Below are 21,681 nucleotides of genomic sequence, written 5' to 3'. Positions count from 1 at the left end.
CCAGTTCCTCAAAATCCAGTTCTTCAGGGGTGCTCTCTCTTCGCCCCTCAGCAGTATCAGCAACGGGGGAGTCATGAGGCTGGAGCTGCTGGTAGTAAATGCACCACAGATTTTTTTATAGCCTCATTAATCTGGGTTTTTTATAAAGCCGGTTAGGCGGCGAATGCCCATGGACCAAAAGAAGATGAGCAGCATGAACCCAATGAATGGGCCAAGCAGCATGGATAGAAGGGTGGATAACCAGGGAGATGTGGAAAGCCAATTTTTTATACCAGCTTTCCTCCTGTCTAAGGTTTTTCTTGGTTTCAGCTAGACTTTCTTCAACCTTTTTTATGCTATTCTTAACAAGGCCTAACTTATCTTTAAAAAAGCAACATTCTTCTTTTAAGGCAACACACATTCCTCCCTCCTTTAAAAAGGCAAGGTCAAGGCCTCGGTGATTTTGCAATACCATTTCAGCCAAGGAGCCAACAGTTTGTTGTAAATAATTGAGGACCCTTTTTAAGCTCCTCTATATCCTTAACAACAGTGTTTGTTAGAAAGCCTATAGACCCATCAGTGCGGATGAGGGGAATAAATACCTTGTACCTGCACCAGCGGCGCCAAGGCCAACAAGGACGGCCAGGGTGATGGCTGTTACAGGTTCGAGTTTAGCACGAGAGAGACCAGGGGATGGTACCAGAGTGAGGCCACATAAGTCCCGATTCGGGCTCGAACAGTGAGTTTGGGCATTAAGAATTGCCCAAAACACAATAATCACGGTGAGCAAGAAAAACATCAACAATAATATGAGGAGTCAATCCGATGGAGCAAACAAAAAAGGTGAAATTTGGGGTAATAAGAAAAAGAGCTTGTTCATGAACATGAAATGTTTGATTGCAGGTTTCTAGCAAGGGAACGGGAGGAATCATGTGGGGGCTAAGAAGACAGAGTTCATACCCCACGACTTGTCCCACAGTCAGTCCGTGTCTTTGAGGCTGTGTACCCCAGCAAAGGAGACCAGAGTCATTGGTGTAGAGGGGAGTTCTGAAGGCTGCAATGCTTTCATAGAACGGTGGGACCGGCGAGTAGCAAATCCAGCAGCGTTCGTAGGGGGTTATGGAGAGAGCTTGGGCAGATGCATTAACCATTTGCAGGATGAGGTCAGCCGTGGAGACAGGTCCCGCAGGGATAGTAGGCTGGAACTTAGTAACAGCAGCAGCGGCAGCATCTGGCTTGGCTGTTGAAGGAGGGCAGAGGAGGGGGCAACGCCTTGGGCGGTGCCTGGGGTAAGAAGGGGCCACCACTGGAGGGGTGCAAAAGAGGATTGGGGCCAACAGCTATGGGGCGAGAAAAGGGGATTTTCTTAAGAAGTTTTATGGAAAAGGTAAAGCCCTTGTCATAGCCTGTACAGTAAAGGCGTAGGCCCCAAGTGAGAGTTTTGTCCCAAGAGTATTTTTTGCCGGCTGTGGTAAATTGGATATGTAACGGGTTGCACCATCCTTTGTAGCAGGGATGCAGGGAACGTAATGGCTGCTTGATGGGGGGGTCGAAGGCGGCAGACAGTGATAAAATCCCAGGAGGAAGAGGGTGTCCAAATAAGTGTCCTCAGTTGTTTCACAGCCCCAAGCGGCGCAAAAAAAGCTAGATCTGTCTCCACACCTGTGGGCTAAGGAGCGATCATGTTGGTCTCTATGGAAGCCTCCAGGACACATATAAATGGGTGTGTCAAGCAAGGATGAGCAGCTTACAGCGCTGTAGCAGCCGGGAATAGCCTTGGGCTGAAGATCATTGCGAGGAGAAATAAAATCAGAGGTGACCCAGTAGTCGCTAGGCGTAGGAAGAGCACACATATCAACAAAAAGATCTGGCCATGGGACTGTGGGAGCTATAATAGAGGTGGCATTGGCTACATCGCCAGTCTCAGTAAGAATGACCAGGTAAAGTTTAGACCTGGTAAGGGCCAGGAGCTGCAGCAAAGGCAGCAGGGGTTGGGAGGAGAGGGAGCTAAGAGTTAGGAAGAAGAGTAGTGGTAGGTTGTTGAACCGATTCTGCAGGTTCAGCAGCCAAGCTGTCATTTTTATTTTCTCCATCTGCAAGAGAAAAAGGAGAATTCTCAGGGAGAGAGTCCCTGGGTTCATTGTATAATTTAACCAGTCTTTCTGGTAGCCACCTAGTTTCGTTGGTGGTGGGGTTGTGAATGCAGGCATGACCTTTTCCCCCAAATAAGAACAGGGTGTGGTCCTTGCCAGAGGCCTGTGTGTCCGTCTTTCCACAGGACCTGTTTGAAATCATCCTTAGTAGACGGGTGCAACAAACGGTCAGCGGTGGAGCGCTGTTGCAAATCCAGGGTAAGGAAATTTAAGACAAAGGGTGCATGATTTAAAAGAAGCCAATGTTTACCTCGGCGTGCATTAGAGCGTCTCGCTTTCATTAGAAAGCTTAAAAAGCATGTTCTTTAATGTTTGGTTTGCTCTTTCCACAATGCCTTGGCCTTGGGGATTTAGGGGGATTCCTGTCTTGTGGGTTATACCCAATTTTACACAGAAATCTCTAAATTTGTTAGCAATATAACCTGGGGCATTGTCCGTTTTAAGCACAGATGGTTGTGGAATAATGGTTAGGCAGTGCAACATGTGAGCAATGACATCCTTAGCCGCCTTGCCAGTTTGCAAGGAGGCACAAATGAAACCACTAAAAGTATCAACAGTGACATGGATGTATTTAAGATTTCCAAAGGCTGCATAGTGAGTAACGTCCATCTGCCAGAGTTCTCCTGGAGTTAGTCCTCTAGGATTGATCCCTATGTGTGCTTCAGGTAAAAGAGAGACGCAAGATTTGCAGGATTTGACTATTTCCCTTGCTTGGTCTCTGGAAATTTAAAATTTTAGCCTTAAGGTTTGGGCATTCAAATGATGTAACTGATGGGCCTGGATGGCTCGCTGGACGGGGGTGTTATGCAGCAGGGCAGGCATAATTTGAGTGGCTTGATCTACTAGGGCATTTCCCTCAGCCAAAGGCCCAGGGAGGGAAGTGTGGGCTCTAACGTGTGCTACAAAAAATGGGTGGGATCTCATAAGTATAAGTTTTTGAATTTTTGCAAAGGCAGGCTGAGCATTAGAAGTGGGTTTAATAAAAGGCACAGTCTCAAGTAATGGAATAGAGGTTGCAATGTAGAAACTATCAGTATAGAGATTGAAGGGTTCAAAAACTGTTTCAAATACCCTTTGCACTGCAGCCAGTTCTACAAGCTGAAGCAGATTTGTGCTCTGTAGTGAATTTCATGACCCTTGCCCTGAACGCTCAAGGCCGCAGTGCTATTAGAGCTACCATCAGTAAACACAAGAGTAGCCCCAGGGATGGGCTGTAGTTTTGTAAGCTTGGGAAAGACAACAGGGTGAATTTGCAAAAATTGAAGCAGCTTGTCGGGGAAAATGATTATCCAACTCCCCAGAAAACCCTGTAAGGAAGACCGCCCATTCGTCCTGATAAGCAAGAGCCATTGTACTTCCTTTTTACTATAGGGGATAACTATTTTTTGCTGGATGGCAACCAAATAGCTTGAGGGCCTGCTCGCACCCCTTGCTGTGCTAATGATACTACCAAGTGTGGGTAAGTAGCGAGTGTTTTGTCTGGGTTACTGGGTAGGTGTACCCAGAAGAGCGGGCCCTGTTGCCACAAGAGGCCTGTAGGAGAGAATTTTGTGGAAAAAATTAATAACCATAAGGGTTTATCTGGGTCAAAATATGTGATAAACTGATTTTGTATGGCTGTGTGGACTAAGTCCAGGGCCTTGTAGGCCTCGGGCGTGAGGTTTCGAGGGCTGCTAGGATCTGTATTCCCTTTGGCTATGTCATATAAGGGCTGAAGTTCTCCAGTGGTTAGTTTTAAGTAGGGGCGTAGCCAAGTGATGTCCCCTAAAAGTTTCTGAAGATCATTAAGCGTTTTTATGTGACTGGTCCGGATCTGAACCTTTTGAGTTTTAACTTGATTGGGGAGTAGTTCAAAGCCTAGAAACAGCTGTGGAGGATAGAGCTGTACTTTGTCCTTAGAGATAATAAATCCCCTAGCTGTGAGCTTACTTATGAGGTGTTCTGCTATTTTGTTTAATTTTTGAACATCCTGTTCAGCGATTAAAATATCATCAGTATAATGAATTATATATGCAGAAGGGTAAGCAGTTCTGAGGGGGTCAATAGTTTGTGCTACAAATTTCTGGCATAGCATAGGGCTATTTGCCATGCCTTGCGGCAAAACCTTCCATTGATAGCGAGGGTTGGACCCCGCACAGTTAACAATTGGCAGACTAAAAGCAAAACGTTTACAGTCATCTGGGTGGAGAGAAATGGAAAAGAAGCAGTCTATTAAATCAATGATAATTTTAAAGCTATTTCTTGGAATGGCCACCGGGGAGGGCAGACCTAGCTGGAGTGCCCCCATAGGGACCATGGTTTTATTTATCTCCTGGAGGTCATGGAGCAGCCTCCATTGTCCTGATTTCTTTTTAAGAACAAAAATGGGGGTGTTCCAAGGGGAGGTGGAGGGTTCGATGTGTCCTGCCTGGAGTTGCTCCTGCGCTAACAACTGGGCAGCAGAAAGTTTTTCAGAAGACAGCGGCCACTGGCTAACCCAAACAGGGGAGTCGGACTTCCAAGTAATTTTATCTACTTGGGTAGCAGGGGAGCCAGAAACCACCATCAAAAAGGCTGCTGAGGAGTATTGTAGCCTAGGCCATGCCGATCTAACTTAGGTGTGACTTCAATTGGATTAAGCATACCTTGCAAATTCCTTCCAAGCCCTTTGTGCAACTCATACCCTTGAGCTAGCATTTGTTGCAGTACACGGGAATCCTTGCACTTAATCAGATAAAGACCCATTTGTTCCATGAGGTCTCGCCCCCACAAATTTATAGGGAGCTCAGGGATAATATAAGGTGTGATAGTGCCCTTGTCTCCCTCATCATCAACCCAGTTTAAGGGGCGAGAGCTTAAAAGAACCTGCTTGACAGTACCAGCAACCCCGGAGACACTGTCAAGGGTGGGGAGGGCGGGCCAGTTAGAAGGCCAGAACTGGGGGCTAATACAGGTAGTGTCCGCCCCGGAATCTAGGAGCCCAGTAAAGGGTCTTCCTTCTATAGTAATGGTTAGAGGTGGTCTTACTTTGCTGATAGCTTTAATCCAATAGACCTCGGAGGAGCCAGGAGTGGAGGCACCACGTGTCTCAGGGAGAGCCGGGAGGGTGGTATCTAAAGGTAGGGGCAGTGCTTGGGCTTGGCGTTGTCCTGGTAAAATTTGCATAGGCCCGTAAGGGGCAGTGGCTAGCAGCATAATTTCTCCTGTATAATCATTGTCTACCAAGGATGGCTGCACTATCAGCCCTTTTATAGTAGAGGAGGCATGGCCGATAATAAAAAAGAATATCCCTGGAGGTGGGGGGCCAAAAACTCCAGTCCCTATGGTGACTACCTTGTCTTCGGGTGTCAATACTGCTGGGGCGGACACACACAAGTCCACTCCTGCGGAGCCTGGGGTGGCTCTGATAAGGGAGGCTGTTGTGGTGTAAGCTCTATCAAGTCCTGCTGGAGGTTGGGGTGGCTTTGGGCGGGAGCCACAAACTGCTGCACCGGGCAAGCCGGTCTCTGAAGCCCCATTGATACTGATTTTTGTGGGCCCTGGGGCTGGGACCTCCCGCCGTTTCCCTGATGGGGAGGAAGGGGGTTGCCTTCAATATCAGTCTTAGAATGGCAAGAGGCCACCCAGTGCTTGCCACGGTGGCATCGGGGACAGAGGGATGGTTTAGGCTCAGTGTTAGCTGTGGTGAGCACTGGGGAGTGCTTAGCCATAGGGCATGTCTTGACCCAGTGTCCCGGTTGACCGCATTTAAAACAGGTTTTTCCATTGGACTGGTTCCGAAACGCCACTATGGCCTGGCCTATTTTATGGACAAAGGGGTCTGCCTCGCTACACAGACGGATCATCTCGTTTAAAGGTTTTAGCTTATTTTGGCCATGAAGAATGGCTTTGCAGGTTTCATTAGCATTTTCGTAAGCAAGTTGCTTGACAAGGGGATTATTATAATCTGCAGAGCCCATAATCCTTTCTACCATTTCCAGGAGTCTGCTAATGAATTTATTGTAGGGCTCCTGGGGGCCTTGCACTGTTTGAGCCAGCGGAATGGTGGCCTATCCACTTTTAGGCATGGCTCTCCAAGCCCGGAGGGCAGCAGCATTAATCTGAGCCAAACGAGCAGGGGAAAGCCTCTGTTGCTGTTCTCTAAAGGAGGCAAAGGTTCCCGTGCCGGTAAGCTGTTCATAGATCTGATCTGGGAGGGTAAAACTTCCATCGCCCAGGTTGGCCTGTTGCCTGCATCGGGCCAAAAAATCCGTCTCCCAAAGTATATAGTCAGAGCGTGGCAAGGTTGTGCTAGCAATTTCCTTCCATTCAGCAGGTAACAGTTCTCCTCCATTTCAGACTGCCTCAAGGCAAGAGAGGGTGTAGGGGGCATTATGGCCATAGATATTTATGGCTTGAAAAAGGGTTTCTATAGGTTTGTGTTGGAGGCGTTGGTATCTCCTAATCTCTGCCATGTGGTTGCCCACTGAAGGTGCAGGTTCAGGGTTATCAGGGACTTGTTGAGGCTCTTCCTGAATGCCCTCAAGGGACCTAGCTGAAGCCTGAGCCCTCTGGGCAGCCTGGGCTCTATCTAGGCTGTGGCTGTGAGTCACAGCACCCGTGCCCCTTTGTTGGGACCGGCCTCGATCCTCCAGCAAGCAGGGTATGGGAGGGAGCAGGGAGGGGGTAGGCAAGGTAACTCGCTCGGGCTGTTGATTAAAAAATACAGGGAACTGATATAAGTCATCAGAGGCTTGGAGCCGGGCAATTTGTTCCTCCAGACTTTTTATCTCCTTAAGTTCTCTTAATTGTGCCTCTAGGTCGGCCTTACATTTTTTGAAGTTAGAGGGGACAGTTTGTTGTGCTAGAACCTGGGGTGGATTAGGCAGGCGGTCTGCGCTATACAGAGGGGGGGGGAGCGCAGGGAGAAAACCGGCCATGATCATAATGGGCGGCCTTGTCCTGCAGGGACAGATTGTCTTCAGTATCTAAAATCTCCTCCTTAGTGGGTGCGCTGGCAATTATGGGGAAAAAGCCCTTGGAGGGTTCCAAGTCTAAATCAATAAGGCTTTCTGTTTTGGGAGGGGTGCTGCTGGCCCGAGATTGACTGCGGGAAGCCATTTCTACAACGGCTTCAGCCTTTTCAACAATGTCCTTGTTAACGGGGCTTTCCCCAAAAGAGTCTAATTCTGCTCCCGTAATAAGTTTTCCAAGAATAGTCCAATAGAACTGCATAACCTTTCTATCTTTCTTTTTACCATATTTAGTATAGTATCGCAAAATCTCATCACCAATTTGTTTCCAAGTACTGGTAACTATTCGGGGTCTAGTGACTACAAACCATGGACAAATATCATGGACACATATAAAAAATTTAATTCTTTTTTCTTCACTTTAACGTTTCTTTCACCCAGCTCTTTCTTAAGATCTTTAATAAAAACCTCTTCTTTAGATAAAGTAGCCCCCATTTTTCCGGGGCGATAGTCCCCAATCTCTGGGACGATTGAACGGTGGTGTTAGTGATCACTTAGTCTAACCTTCCTGCACCCCGTCCTTAATAGGGACTTACTGGCGACTTGTGAACAGGCTCCCGGGACTCGCGCCTTTGCCGTTTGGCCGGGTGTTCTGTTCTTCGAGCCTCGCGCTGGGCGCCACTTGTGGTCTTCCATGGACCCCGAGCAGCGGGTAAAGCTGGGGACTACGTCAGTAATTCGCAGTTCTCGAAGAAGAATCCGGCCTGAAATAGAAGAGGGACTGGGAAATAATGAGACTCGAGATGAGGGAATCCGATCAAGAGTCCGATTTAATAAAAGAAAAATTAGACCTTTTATAGACAATGCAAAACAGAGAGGGTAGGGGCGAGGCACAGTAAGAATTGCTGTAACTTTCCATAAGAACATCTTGATTTTCCAAGGTTAATAAGATTATCATCAGTCAAGAGATTTACATTATCTTTGAGCAACAAAATACAAAATCTAGTCTCAGCTTGGGCCCTTTTGACCCCCTGTCTTTACAAGGACATCTTGGAGCCTAGTTACTCCTTAGCTCTAGGCTATTTCTATTTCTTTGGGTCCAAGGGCAATGAAGGCCACATGCAGCTTGTAAGCACTTTGGCTAAGACTTTCAGAAACTCCATTTTGATTAGTGAGAGGGCTTTTTAATTATTCCAAACAGTCTCCAACACCCCACTATGCAGGGGGTATATGCTTCTTCCTCCAAAATAAGGGCCTAATTCAATGCCCTCAAAGATGGGCTTTCTGGTCTACCTGGACTTGAATGGAAAATGTGCCAGAGAGATAGCATGGAGATAAGGCGTTTGCCTTTCACTCAGAAGGTTGGTGGTTCTCATCCCATATGGTTCCCCTGTGCCTGCCAGGAGTGATTTCTGAGCATAGAGCCGGGAGTAACTCCTGAGAGCTGCTGGGTGTGACCCAGAAACCAACAACAACAACAACAAATAAAGAAAAGGTGCTTCTTCTCCCTGCTACACAACCTTTCTGGTGTCTCTTCGAAGGATCTATGTCTAAGGATTACAGTTGGGCTTTCTGATTGCCCCAGGAGCTCCCCATCGCCTACTAGATCCTTATCATTGAATTTCAGATTCTCCATCTGCTCTAAGGAAGAACTTGGAATTCTTCATCTTGTACGTCATAGATCTATCATTTGAGGAGCTTGTAGTTGATTCCTTGACACATGTTTCTGGTTTTAGACACCCTTTGTTTAGGTTAGAAGTTTTTCTTTACATTTTCCTGTGATGCGCTTATGCAAACAGCCACTCTTTTATTATTGACTAGTTTTTCCTTTAATAATTGTAGACAATATTACTTACGTCTGTATATTATTGTTTGTTTACAGGAAACAAATGGGGGAATTGTGTATGTAAACATTTCAATGGGATTATTATGTTAATGACCCTACCCTGATTGGTGATTGTGCCCTACCCTAGGGTGTGACCTGGCATTCTGCTCCCACCCTAGGGTGGTAGCTGAGGCTTTTGGCTTCAGTCTTGTCCTCCGAATAAAGCTGATATTTTCACAAGCCTGACAGTCTGCTAGCCTCCTACCGCTGCTTCGCCTCAGAACCACCGGCTGAACAGGGTGGCAGACGCATGCTCCAAGCTGGAGGGGAAAGACCTCATCCTCCATCCCTCCATCAGTCAACCCCATCAAGGGCTGACTTGCAGCATTCTGTGTCATCGTGGTCTGATATGGTGCTTGGTATAATTTTTATATTTGTGAATTTATGTATGTTAGTCTTGTGTCCTGAAATGTCTCTTCAAGAGAAGGTTCCATTGCACTTGAGAAGAATGTGTATTCAGCTTTTGAGGAGGAAAGGCCCTGTATAGATACATCAGTCCTACTTCTTCTAGTTTCTCAGTTAGGGGTCTTATGTCTTTGCTAGTGTTCCAACTAGTGGATCTGTTTAGCGGAGATAATGGCATTGAAATCTCCCACTACTATCACGTTTCTGTCCATATGTTTCTCTAGGTTTGTGAGTAAAAGCCTTATAATTTTCACTGGGTCTACATTTGGTGCATAATATTGATCAGGGTTAGTACTTCCTGGTCTGTTCTTCCCCTGGTCAATAGTGTGTCCATCTTTGTCTCTAAGTACTTTATTGAGATTGATTGCAATTTGGTCTGATGTAAGCATGAATGTCCCAGCTTTTGTTTGTTTTCCACTAGCTTGTATAATTATTTTTCCAACCTTTTATTCTAAATCTACCTCTATCCTGAACTTTGTCCTCAGGCAGCAGGTGGCTGGGTTTTGTTTCCTTATCTGAGCTGCTACTGTGTGCCTTTTGCTGGGATAGTTTAGTCCATTGACATTTTAAAAAACTATTGACAGAAAGGGCTCTTGTGCCATTATATTGTGTAGGTTTGTTGCTTTTACAGTTGGGTATTTGGTTTATATAATTGTCCTTTGAGTAGTTCACTTAGTTATTAGCATGAATATTGTGAGATTGTAACCCTTCGTCCCATGTAAATGATTTTGCTCAGTAGTGAAATCTAGGTTGAAAGTATCTTTCATTAATACTTTGAATATGTCATTCCACTCTTTGTGCTTGGGTTGTTTTCAAGGGAGACCTGGTTTGATTTTTATATTTTCTTTTAGGTTCTTCCTCCTTTACTGCTTTAAAGAGTCCATCTCTGGGATTTTTTTTATTTATTTGTTTGTTTATTTATTTATTTATTGCCATTTGAATTACTATATGCCTTGCTGCTTTTCTCTTGGGGTCTATTTCTTTGGCATTATTTTTTGCCTCTGATTTGTATATCAGCCTCTTTCCAGAGAGTTGAAATTTCTCTGTTGTTATCTCCCTCACTGTTTGTTCTTCTTTTACTTTTCCTTCCATTGATATTCTTATTATTCAGGGAACATGTCTTCTTTGCTCAATAAGTACCTTACATTTTCTTCCAATGATTTGTCTGTCCTTTCTCTTTTGACTTCTTTATTAATGCTGGCTTGCATTTTGTATTCAACTTTGTACAATTCTCCAGCTGTGTATATCTGATATTGTGGCTTACTAACATGTTTTTTTTTTATTTTCTTCAGTTCCATTTGTATGGATTCTGTCATCTTCTAAAAGAGTTCTTCTTTGTATTGGTTGAATTATTCATCTATAGATATCTTCTGTTCACCAGCTAGTGACTCCTTGATTTTTGTTGCTGAAACATTAAGTGTTGATTTTACTTTCGGGGGCTGGTGCTGGGTCACACCCAGCAGCACTCAGGGGTTACTCCTGGCTGTAAGCTCAGAAATTACTCCTGGCAGGCTCGGGGGACCCTATGGGATGCCGAGATGCGAATCATCCTTCTGCATGCAAGGCAAATGCCCCTACCTCCATGTTATCTCTTCCACCTCTAAGTGTTGATTTTAGGTCCTCATCTATATGGTTCAGATATTTTGTTGGATTTGGAAATTTGCCAGAATTTCTCTACAAATCCCAACTGCAGGTGTCTTCCTTAGTTTTCTCATTGTTCTTTGCATTTGGTGGGTTGGAATGCTGCAGTTGCAGGTTGTTTAAGAAAATGACTTATTGAATGGATTGCATAAAATGTGGCTAGATGTATATCTGCTTTAGAGGTTATTTCTCTAAACAAGCAAGGTTATCTGAGTATGATAAAAAATATTGCAAACTAATTCATTGGTTTGCTCAGCTGGGTTTTGGGGTATTTTCTAGGAAAAAGAAGTGCTAGGTCCAGTCAGCCAGGAAATATGTAATGTACATTGAAATGTCCTTATGCAAATGCACTAACATCCTTGTAGTTTGGGAAAAGGAGGGTTGATGGGAGGGACTGGGAGGGTCCTTGTCTCTACTCAGACACAGAGCAGAAATCCTGAAATGGCAGGGATGTTAGGGGGACCAAGGCCAGCAGCTCCCAGCCTCTTTTTAAGCAACCTTGGGCTTTGGCAGTTTATGGTTTTGCTCTTGGATTTTCACTTATTGCTCACTCCCTGAAGTACTCAGGGAAGTACTGGGGGTGCCGAGGTCAAATGAAGATTGGCCATGTGCAAGGTCAGTACTGACCTATTGCTCCCCCATCCCTCTGCTGTATTATCCATCACCCTTAATTATACTCTTTTATTTTAGCCTATTTTCATCTCTGCCATAACCAACATGCATATGGGGAGCAGTGATTGTGTTCTTCATTTGTTCTATGATTTGGCCATTTTCTTTTTTTGTTTTTGTTTTTGGGTCACACCCGGCAGTGCTCAAGGCAAACAAGCTACCTCCATGCTATCTCTCCAGCCCCCAATTTGGCCATTTTCATTAGGGATCCAGAATCTTGCATGGACTGCTGTCCTCTATTGTCTCTAACCCAAGATTGTCCTTCTGCAGCAGGGTATTTTGAGGTAAAGCCTGTGCTAATCTCCTGGTTGGAAGGAGGAGCCCTGGGAAGGCTGCCACGAAGCCTGTTTGCTGGTGAGTGTGGGAAGAGCCTCCTGGGCTCAGGGTGTGGTTTGGGTGTGGATTGTCATGGGCCTGTGTGAGATGGGGACCCTGAGCTTGGGCCTTGGGACTCCCAGATCATTGATGCATGACCTCTCTTGCTCACTCTCTGTACCCTTGATGCTTTGTCCCAGAATAATCTGCAGCTTTGCTGTCTTGCCTTTGTTCATTCTGGTTCCATGTCTGTGGGTGTTTAGAACAGATCTGAGATTCCGTCACTCTGTGCTGCACAGGGTAGTGCACAGCCCCCATGTCAGGTGTCCTTCTCAGGCCCCTCTGTCTTTTTCCTTTGCTCTATCCTTTACCCTTAGATCACTATGTGGTTTTTTATATCCCCAAGGAAGTGATTTTCTTTCCCTTTATTTTGAAGTTCTTTCAGTGATAATAGTTGGGTTTAATCTTGGCCCCATGCTCCAGAAATTACTTCTAGTGGGCTTGGAGGACATTATGGGCTTATTGGAATTGAACTTGGTTCAACCTCAAGGCCAAACATTCCCCTGCTGTGCTTTTCTCTCTGACCCATTCAGAAAAATATTTTTTTCTGTATTTTAAACTATTAATGAACAAGCCCCAGCACAAAGCTAATGTAGATTTTGCCAAGCTCCTCACTATGGTGCTTCCCACCTATCTTGTCTTTTCATGTCAGCTTATTTAATACCTGAAAACAACATGTATTCATTTCACCTATGTTGCCTCTTTAACCAGGTTTCATTCAACTTATTTTTTTTTTTTCATTTTTGGTGGGAGAGGTTTCACACCTGGCAGTGCTCAGGTGTTACTCCTGGCTCTATGATCAGAAATCACTCCTGGCAGGCTTGGGGGACCATGTGGGATGCCAGAACTTGAACCACCGTTCTGAATGCAAAGCAAACGCCTTACCTCCATGTGATCTCTCCAGTCCCAAACTAATTCTTTTGTTTGTTTGTTTGTTTGTTTTTGGGCCATACCTGGCATTGCTCAGGGGTTACTCCTGGCTATCTGCTCAGAAATAGCTCCTGGCAGGCACGGGGGACCATATGGGACACTGGGATTTGAACCAACCACCTTTTGGTCCTGGATCGGCTGCTTGCAAGGCAAACGCCGCTGTGCTATCTCTCCGGGCCACTAATTCTTTTTTTAATAAAAATTTTTTTTGGTTTTTCCTGCCACTCCCGTTTGATGCTCAGGGGTTACTCCTGGCTAAGTGCTCAGAAATTGCCCCTGGCTTGGGGGGACCATATGGGACACCAAGGGATCGAACCGCGGTCCTTCCTTGGCTAGCACTTGCAAGGCAGACACCTTACCTCTAGCGCCACCTCGCCGGCCCCCTTTTTTTTAAATAAATTTTTATTTAAGCAGCATGTTTGCAGAAATGTTCATGGTTGAGTTTTAGTCATAAATTGTATACTGCCCTTCACCAGTGCAACTTTCCTGGCACCAGTGTCCTTCATGTTCTTCCCCCACAATACCCCACTTCTGTCTAAGACTGGCATTGTTTGTATCACAATCATTGTCATGCTAATAGTGCTCTGTGCTCACCTCTTGCTGCAAGATTCATATCATGGGCTTGTCCTCACAACTCTCTATTTTCTCTGGATAATATTACTATGCCCTGTTTTATTTTTCTTATATCCCACAGATGAGTTGGAGTATTTTATGGTTATCTCTCTTTTCTGATTCATAATATGATCTCTGTATAAGCCAATTTTATGACTCATTTTTCTAATAGATGCATAGTGTTTCATTGTGTATGTGTACCACAGTTTCTTTAGCCAGTAATCTGTTGTCGGGTGCCTGGGTTGTGTCCTGATTCTGGCTACTATAAATAGTGGTGCAGTAAACATAGTACTGTGGAGGACATTTTTGTATTGTGTTGTGTCCCTAGGGTCTATCCCTAAGAGTGTTACTACTGGATTACATGGAGGCTTAATTTCCACTGTCTTGAGCCATATCTATATTTTTCAGAAAGGCTTGACTAGATAGCATTCTCACCAGCAGTAAGAGTTCCTTTCTCCCTGTATCCATGCCACACTGGTTATTCTCACTGTTTCACAGAGGCTGTTCAGGATGCAGTGCTTGTGACTGGCTCCCAGTGATGCTGGGGTTTCACTTAGATCCCAGCACTGGATCTCACTCCTGCTCAGGGATTAAAACTAGGGCCTTGCCATTTAAATTATGATTCTGCCCCTAAATATGACTTTTTGGGTTTTTGAAGAGAGGTCCTGCTAAACCCACTAATATTTGGGGATTAATTTTGGATTTGTGCTCAGGAATCACTCCTGGCAGTGCTTTGGGGAATTAGACGCAGTGTCAGGAATTGAAGTAGGGTTGTCCACAGGCTAGGCATGCACCATAGACCTTGTATCTTAAATATGACTTTATAATATGGCAAAATATATAATTAAATATATTCACTCATAATCTCTAACCATAACCCTATTATACCTATGTTGGTAAAACTCCATGCTAGGTGCTTCCTAATGACTAATAATTTTTTCCTCATAAGAAGTCAATAAGGATGATTTGAGCTCATGAAATCAAGTGTTACTGCATCTCAGGAGAGTAAAATATCTTTAGAAACCACATCACAGAGTAATAGGACTTCAGGGTGCTGAGTACCGAAAGGTCATTAAACATATTAAGTCCAAGAGTTTCGGGTTAGAGATTGAAGCAATTGCACAGTGGGTATGTTGGCCTTTCATGCACCAACCAAGGTTCAATCCTTGGTATCCTATATGGTCTTCCCCAGCCAACAAGAGTACTTGCTGAGTGAAAACACAGTAATGCCTGAGTACTCTGAGGCTTGGCAAAAAACAAAAATGAGCTGGAGAGATAGTATGGATGGTAGGGTGTTTGCCTTGCATGCAGAAGGACGGTGATTAGAATCCTGGCATCCCATCTATCTTCCGGGCCTGCCAGGAGTGATTTCTGAGCATAGAGCCAGGAGTAACCCCTGAGTGCTGCTGGGTGTGACCCCAAAACCAAAAAAATAAAAACAAAAACAAAAATTTCTGGATACATACTTTCTGAATTTTGCAAAATTTAATGAATGTTAATGGAAACACAAAATGCAATTTAGGGGCCAGAGGTGTACAGCATTCCAAACACTTCTCCAAGCCTGCCAGAGACAGAGCAGAGACAGGATATAAGGTCTGAGCATCTCCAGGTGTGGCCACAAAATCCAACCAAACAGAGAAACCCACCAGACTATTTAAGATGCAGATTTTATCTTGCTTTATCAACAAAATAAGGAAAGCTAGGAAAACAGACTTTAGCTGGAGATAGAGTTATGGTTCAGACAGCCTTGTCAATATCTACTCTGACCAAAATCTTTCTCTTTCAGCAGAACTCAAACCAGAAATCTATCTTTGTCCCTTCTGCTCTTTCACATTCTCCAGTCAGAGCTTCCTCAATCGTCACATGAAACGAAGTCATCCCTCTTGGATCCTCCTGGGAACATTTGCAAGAAAGCACCCTCAATCAGAGAATTCCTATCCACATGATCAGAACCAATGGTGGCAGCATTCTGATCCATATAATGACAAACCAAAGAATGACATACTTGAAAGTCAAAATCACAAAAAACACTCCATACATTTGGCTAATAGGATGAGGCATAAAAGAATTTCAACATCCTTTTCTAAACTATTTAGCAGTCAAATAGATAGCTCTAGTAAACAGATGACAATGGAGGAAGACATTAACACAGGCCTGAAAAATCCAAAGGACACAGATAGAGTAGTTCCAGGGATAGACTTGCCAATAATTTTAAGAGACAAGTACATAAAGCCTGGGCAAGGCTTCAGTGATGGATCAAATCTCATCACACATCATATTACTCACACAGGGGAGAAGCCCCATATTTGCAGGGAGTGTGGGCGTGGCTTCAGTGAGTGGTCAAGGCTCATCACACACCAGAAGACACACACACGGGAGAAACCCTATGTTTGCAGTGCGTGTGGTCAAGGCTTCAATGAGAGGTCAAGGCTCAACACACACCAAAGGATACACACAGGGGAGAAGCCCTATGTTTGTAGAGAGTGTGGGCAAGGCTTTAGTTGGTTGTCTAGTTTTATCAGACACCAGAGGAGACACACAGGGGAGAAGCCCCATGTTTGCAGGGAATGTGGACGTGCCTTTAGTGAGAGTTCAAGTCTCATCAGACACCAGAAGACACACACAGGGGAGAAGCCCCATATTTGCAGAGAATGTGGGCGTGGCTTCATTGAGAGGTCAAGGCTCATCACACACCAGATGACACACACAGGGGAGAAACCTCATGTTTGCAGAGAGTGTGGGCAAGGCTTCATTGTGAGATCACAATTTATCATACACCAGAGGATACACACAGGGGAGAAGCCTCATGTTTGTAGAGAGTGTGGTCGAGGCTTCAGTGAGAGGTCAGGTCTCAGGAGACATCAGAGGACACACACAGGGGAGAAGCCCTATGTTTGCAGAGAGTGTGGGCGAGGCTTTAGTTGGAGGGTAAGTCTCACCATGCACCAGAGGACACACACAGGGGAGAAGCCCTATGTTTGCAGAGAGTGTGGGCATGGCTTTAGTGTGAGATCAAGTCTCATCAGACACCAGAGAACACACACAGGGGAGAAACCTCATGTTTGCAGAGAGTGTGGGCGAGGCTTCAGTGTGAGGTCACATTTTATCAAACACCAGAGGACACACACAGGGGAGAAACCTCATGTCTGCAGAGAGTGTGGGCGAGCCTTCAGTGAGAAGTCAAGTCTCATCAGACACCAGAGTACACACACAGGGGAGAGAAGCCCCATTTTTGCACGGAGTGTGGGCGTGGCTACAGTTTGAAGGCAAGTCTCATCAGACACCAGAGGACACATGTGAGAAAACCCTATCTTTGGATAGAGAGTGGGCAAGGCATTTACCAGACTTCCCATCTTATAACACACCAGAGGACACATATATTAGAAGGCCCAATGTTGGAAAAGTAACCTCATACCATCCACAAAGAATAAATGTAACCAAAAAAATATATATCATATCTAGGAAGGTGGATGGACAAGTGCTCTGACATGTATTTAGTTCTCTGCAAAATAAAATGTTTATGCAGTTCTGATATTAATATTTACTTATACCTTCAAAGTGAGGGGAATAAAATAGATGGAAAATATACTATCAATTATAAATACAATTCCTGTCTGATATACATGTATTGAAAGCAGACAAATAAATACCTGAATTAGTAAAACGAGTCCTAAGAAATTTCACAACTATACTTACAATAAAGTCATTGTAGGAAACAATTTAGGCTAAGTTAAGGGAGGGGTAGTTTAGGGTGAGGGTTATGAAAGAAGTGGCTATAGGGTTAGGGGTTGAGGTAAGGGTTACTGAATGGGTTACGGTTAGGGTTAGGTTTGGCTTAAGGCTAGGGTTAGAGTTAGGGTTGGGTATAGGGTTAGGATTAGTGTCAGGGTCTGGGCTAGGGATAGGGCTAGGGTTTAGGGTTAGGTTAGGGTTAGAGTTAGGGTTAGGGTTAGAGGGTTAGGGTTAGGGGTTAGGGTTAGGGTTGGGGTTAGGGTTAGGGTTCTATCCCCCCGTGTCCCATATGGTCCCCCAAGCCAGGAGCGACTTCTGAGCGCATAGCCAGGAGTAACCCCTGAGCATCATCGGTGTGACCCAAAAACAAAAACAAAAACCCAGAAATCAAATGTCTGCCCAAAAACAAAAGCCCAGGCCCAAATGGATTCACAAATGAATTCTTTCAAACCTTTCAAGAGGAACTACCGCCAATCCTGGCAAGACTTTCATGAAATCGAAAAAACGGGAACACTTCCAAATAGCTTTTATGAAGCCAACATCACGTTGATATCTAAACCAGTCAAAAATGCTTTCAAAAAGAAAATTACAGACCAATATCCCTGATGAACACAGATGCAAAGATCCTCAACAAAATCCTTGCAAATAGGATTCAAGGCCTCATCAAGAAGATCATTATGATCAAGTAGGTTTCATCCCAGGAATGCAAGGATGATTTAACATCCGTGAATCTATCAACATAATACACAACATCAACAACAAGAAAAATAAAAATCACATGATCATATCAATAGATGCAGAGAAAGCATTTGATAAGGTCCAACACCCATTCTTGATCAAAACTCTCAGCAAGATGGGAATGAAAGTAATCTTTCTCAATATACTTAAGGCCATCTACCACAAGCCAATGGCAAATATTATCAATGGAGAAAAACTAAAAGCCTTCCCTCTTAATTCTGGCACAAGGCAAGGCTGTCCTCTCTCACCACTCCTCTTCAACATAGCACTGGAAATACTTGCTGTAGCGATTAGGCAAGAATAAGATATCAAGAGAGTCCAGATAGGAAAGAAAGAAGTCAAGCTCTCACTGTTTGCAGGTGACATGATACTCTACTTAGAAAACCCTAAAGACTCGACCAAAAAGCTTCTAGAAGCAATAGGCTCATATAGCAAGGTGGCAGGCTACAAAATTAACACACAAAAATCAATGACCTTTCTATACACCAATAATAATAGGGAAGAAATGGACACAAGAAAACAATCCCATTCACATTAGTGCCACACAAACTCTCATATCTTGGAGTCAACTTGACTAAAGATGTGAAGGACCTATACAAAGAAACTATAAAACTCTTTTCCAGGAAATAAGAGAGGACACACGAAAAGGGAAACACGCACCCTGCTCATGGATTGGCAGGATTAACATCATTAAAATGGCATTGATCACTAAGCATTGTACAGATTTAATGAGATCCCTCTAGATTCCCATGACATTCTTCAAAGAAGTGGATCAAGCACTTTTGAAATTCATTTGAAACAATAAACACCCTAGAATAGCTAAAGCAATTATTGGAAAAAAGAATATGGGGGGCATTACTTTCACCAACTTTAAACTGTATTACAAAGCAATAGTTATCAAAACAGCGTGGTTTTGGAAGAAAGACAGACCCTCAGATCAGTGGAATAGGCTTGAGTACTCAGAGAATGTTCCTCAGACAATCAATCACCTACTCTTTGATAAAGGAGCAAGAAATTCTAAATGGAGCAAAGAAAGCCTCTTCAACAAGTGGTGTTGGCACAACTGGCTAGCCACTTGCAATAAAGCAAACTTAGACCCCCAAGCTAACATCATGTATGAAGGTAAAATCCAAATGGATTATAGACCTCGATATCAGACCTTATACCATAAGGTATATAGAGCAAACAATAGGTAAAACACTCATGACATTGAGACTAAAGGCATCTTTAAGGAGGAAACTGCACTCTCCAAACAAGTGAAAGCAGAGATTAACAGATGGGAATATGCTGCAGACGACTTGCGTCCCTAAGCAGAACCTTAGAGGGTCAGATAATCCTCACTGGAAAAAAGTGGATACATGAGGCGGATGAATATGAAATATGAAATAAATTGTGACCACACAAAATGCATTGTATGGGGACCCACATCCATGAGACGAGACAAATTTTACTTTTTCAGCTGATGACATTTTAAGCACATGGTATGCAAGGTGTCTTCAGGGAAAACAAAGGGCAGAGGATAGCCAGGAGGGACAACACAATGGCACCGGACCCTAGAATCTACACATCAAACAACCACTCTATGTAGGTGAGAAAGAGCCCTGCTAGAGGCAAGGCGAAAAGATGAGGTGGAGGTGTTTTGGGGTAAGCAAAAAACAGGTTTTTCAAGAAACAGAAGGAGAGAACCCGGTTTTGCAAGAAAATGTTTTTTGCTGTAGCGGAAAATGGATTTTAGGGGAGATGGAAATTATTGTTTACTATGATGGAGCTAGACTCAGGAAAACAAGCTGCTGGTGCCAGGTTATACTCAAAGGAAGAGTTACAAATAAACTAGCCAGCGGGAAGCTTTTGGTGGGCTTTCTTTGGTACTGAAATTTCTATAGGATAGCTAAGGCTGAATTTCTGTAGTAGAAAAGAAGACAAAAGTCAAATAAAGGAAAAGAGAAATATATCACAGCCATGTCAGAAATTATAGCCAGTAATCCACGCAAGGGTCAAAAAATTGACTTCTCCAATGGGCCTTCTGGCAGATATTTCTTGGGAGGAAAATTAGGCACTGCACCAGGAAAGCCAAAAGCCACATCTTGGTACATGCTTTCTTCATAAATGGAGACATGTATCCTGCATGCCTCGACAGGAATATATTAAGCTGAGAAGCTTCTGCACTGGAAGGAAATAGTGCCCAGAATACAAGAGCCATCCACTGAGTGGAGAGAAATTATTCACCCAATACCCACAGATACGGGACTAATATCCAAAATATACAAGCACTGACAGATTTGTACAAGAAAAAAACATCTAATCCCATCAAAATGAGGAGAAGAAATGGACAGACACTTTGATAAAGAAGAAATACAAATGGCAAAGGGCACATAAAAATGCTCTACATCACTAATTATCAGGATGATGCAAATCAAAATAACTATGAGGTACCACCTCACACCACAGAGATAGGCACACATCACAAAAGAATGAGAAAAAGCGGTGTTGGCAAGGATGCGGAGAGAGAGAAAGGAACTCTTATCCACTGCTGGTGAGAATACCGTCTAGTTCAACCTTTCTGGAAAGTAATGCGGAGATTCCTCCAAAAACTGGAAATTGAGCTCCCATATGATCCAGCTATACCACTCCTAGGAATATATCCTAGGAACACAAAAATACAATACAAAAATTCCTTCCGCGCCATGTTTCTTATTTCAAGACCACGGCGTGTTTTTTTTTGTTTGTTTGTTTCTTTTTTTTTTATTATTATTATTTTTAATCTGTTTTTTGTGGTGCCTATCGATATAACCGGAGTCCTCACTAGATATTTGACACTTCTTTTGGTACTGGTGGAGTGTTTCACCTTCTTGTTCTCATTCACTTCCCAAATTGATGATGAGAACCTCTAGAAGGATTCTACCCATTTTCGGGGTATTAGACCCTTACCCCAGTTTATTTACTTTCTCTTTTTCAGGCAAAACCACGTAACTTGAACTAGCTAGCCCTGCCCCCACTTACAGGGGGAAATAAGGGAGGCAGCAAGACCAAACTGATGCAAGACTACTAAGTAGTAGGTTAGATACAGAGGGGACCATATATTCTAGCCGCCCTGAGGGTGAGGGAAGAGGAAATGGGAGGTAGGACAAAAACGGAGGGTTAGGGAGGACAATTTGGGGATGGGAAGCCCCCCTGATTTTATGTAAATATGTACCTAAAATATTGTCAACAATATGTAAGCCACTATGATCAAAATAAAAATTATATTTAAAAAAATTCCTTCCGCACACCTATATTCATAGCAGCCCTATTTATCATAACAAGACTCTGGAAACAACCAAGATGCTCTTCAATAGATGAGTGGCTAAAGAAACCATGGTACATATACACAATGGAATATTATGCAGCTGTCAGGAGAGATAAAGTCATGAAATTTTCCTATACATGGATGTACATGGAATCTATTATGCTGAGTGAAATAAGTCAGAGAGAGAGAAAGACACAGAATGGTCTCACTCATCTACAGGTTTTAAGAAAAATTAAAGACATTTTTGCAATAATTTTCAGAGACAAAAGAGAGGAGGGCTGGAAGTTACAGCCACTTCATGAACCTCACGACAAAGAGTGATGAGTTTTAGTTAGAAAAATAACT

General features: G+C 43.8%; 1 protein-coding gene across 1 annotated transcript in view; it reads left to right on the top strand.

Moving 5' to 3' along the window:
* LOC126006163 (zinc finger protein 785-like) overlaps window positions 1–21,681 on the top strand; it is a 156,495-nt gene that overhangs the window by 70,410 nt on the left and 64,404 nt on the right. Inside the window, exon 3 of the mRNA XM_049771495.1 lies at window positions 11,934–12,017. Coding sequence (XP_049627452.1) covers window positions 11,934–12,017 — 84 coding nt within the window. The remainder of the gene's footprint in view (window positions 1–11,933; window positions 12,018–21,681) is intronic.

The sequence above is a fragment of the Suncus etruscus genome, chromosome 4 (genome assembly GCF_024139225.1).
Source record: "Suncus etruscus isolate mSunEtr1 chromosome 4, mSunEtr1.pri.cur, whole genome shotgun sequence".
In the NCBI taxonomy this organism is placed as follows: Eukaryota; Metazoa; Chordata; class Mammalia; order Eulipotyphla; family Soricidae; genus Suncus; species Suncus etruscus.
Note: the sequence above shows the minus strand (reverse complement) of the source record. Positions and strands in the feature narration are given on the sequence as shown.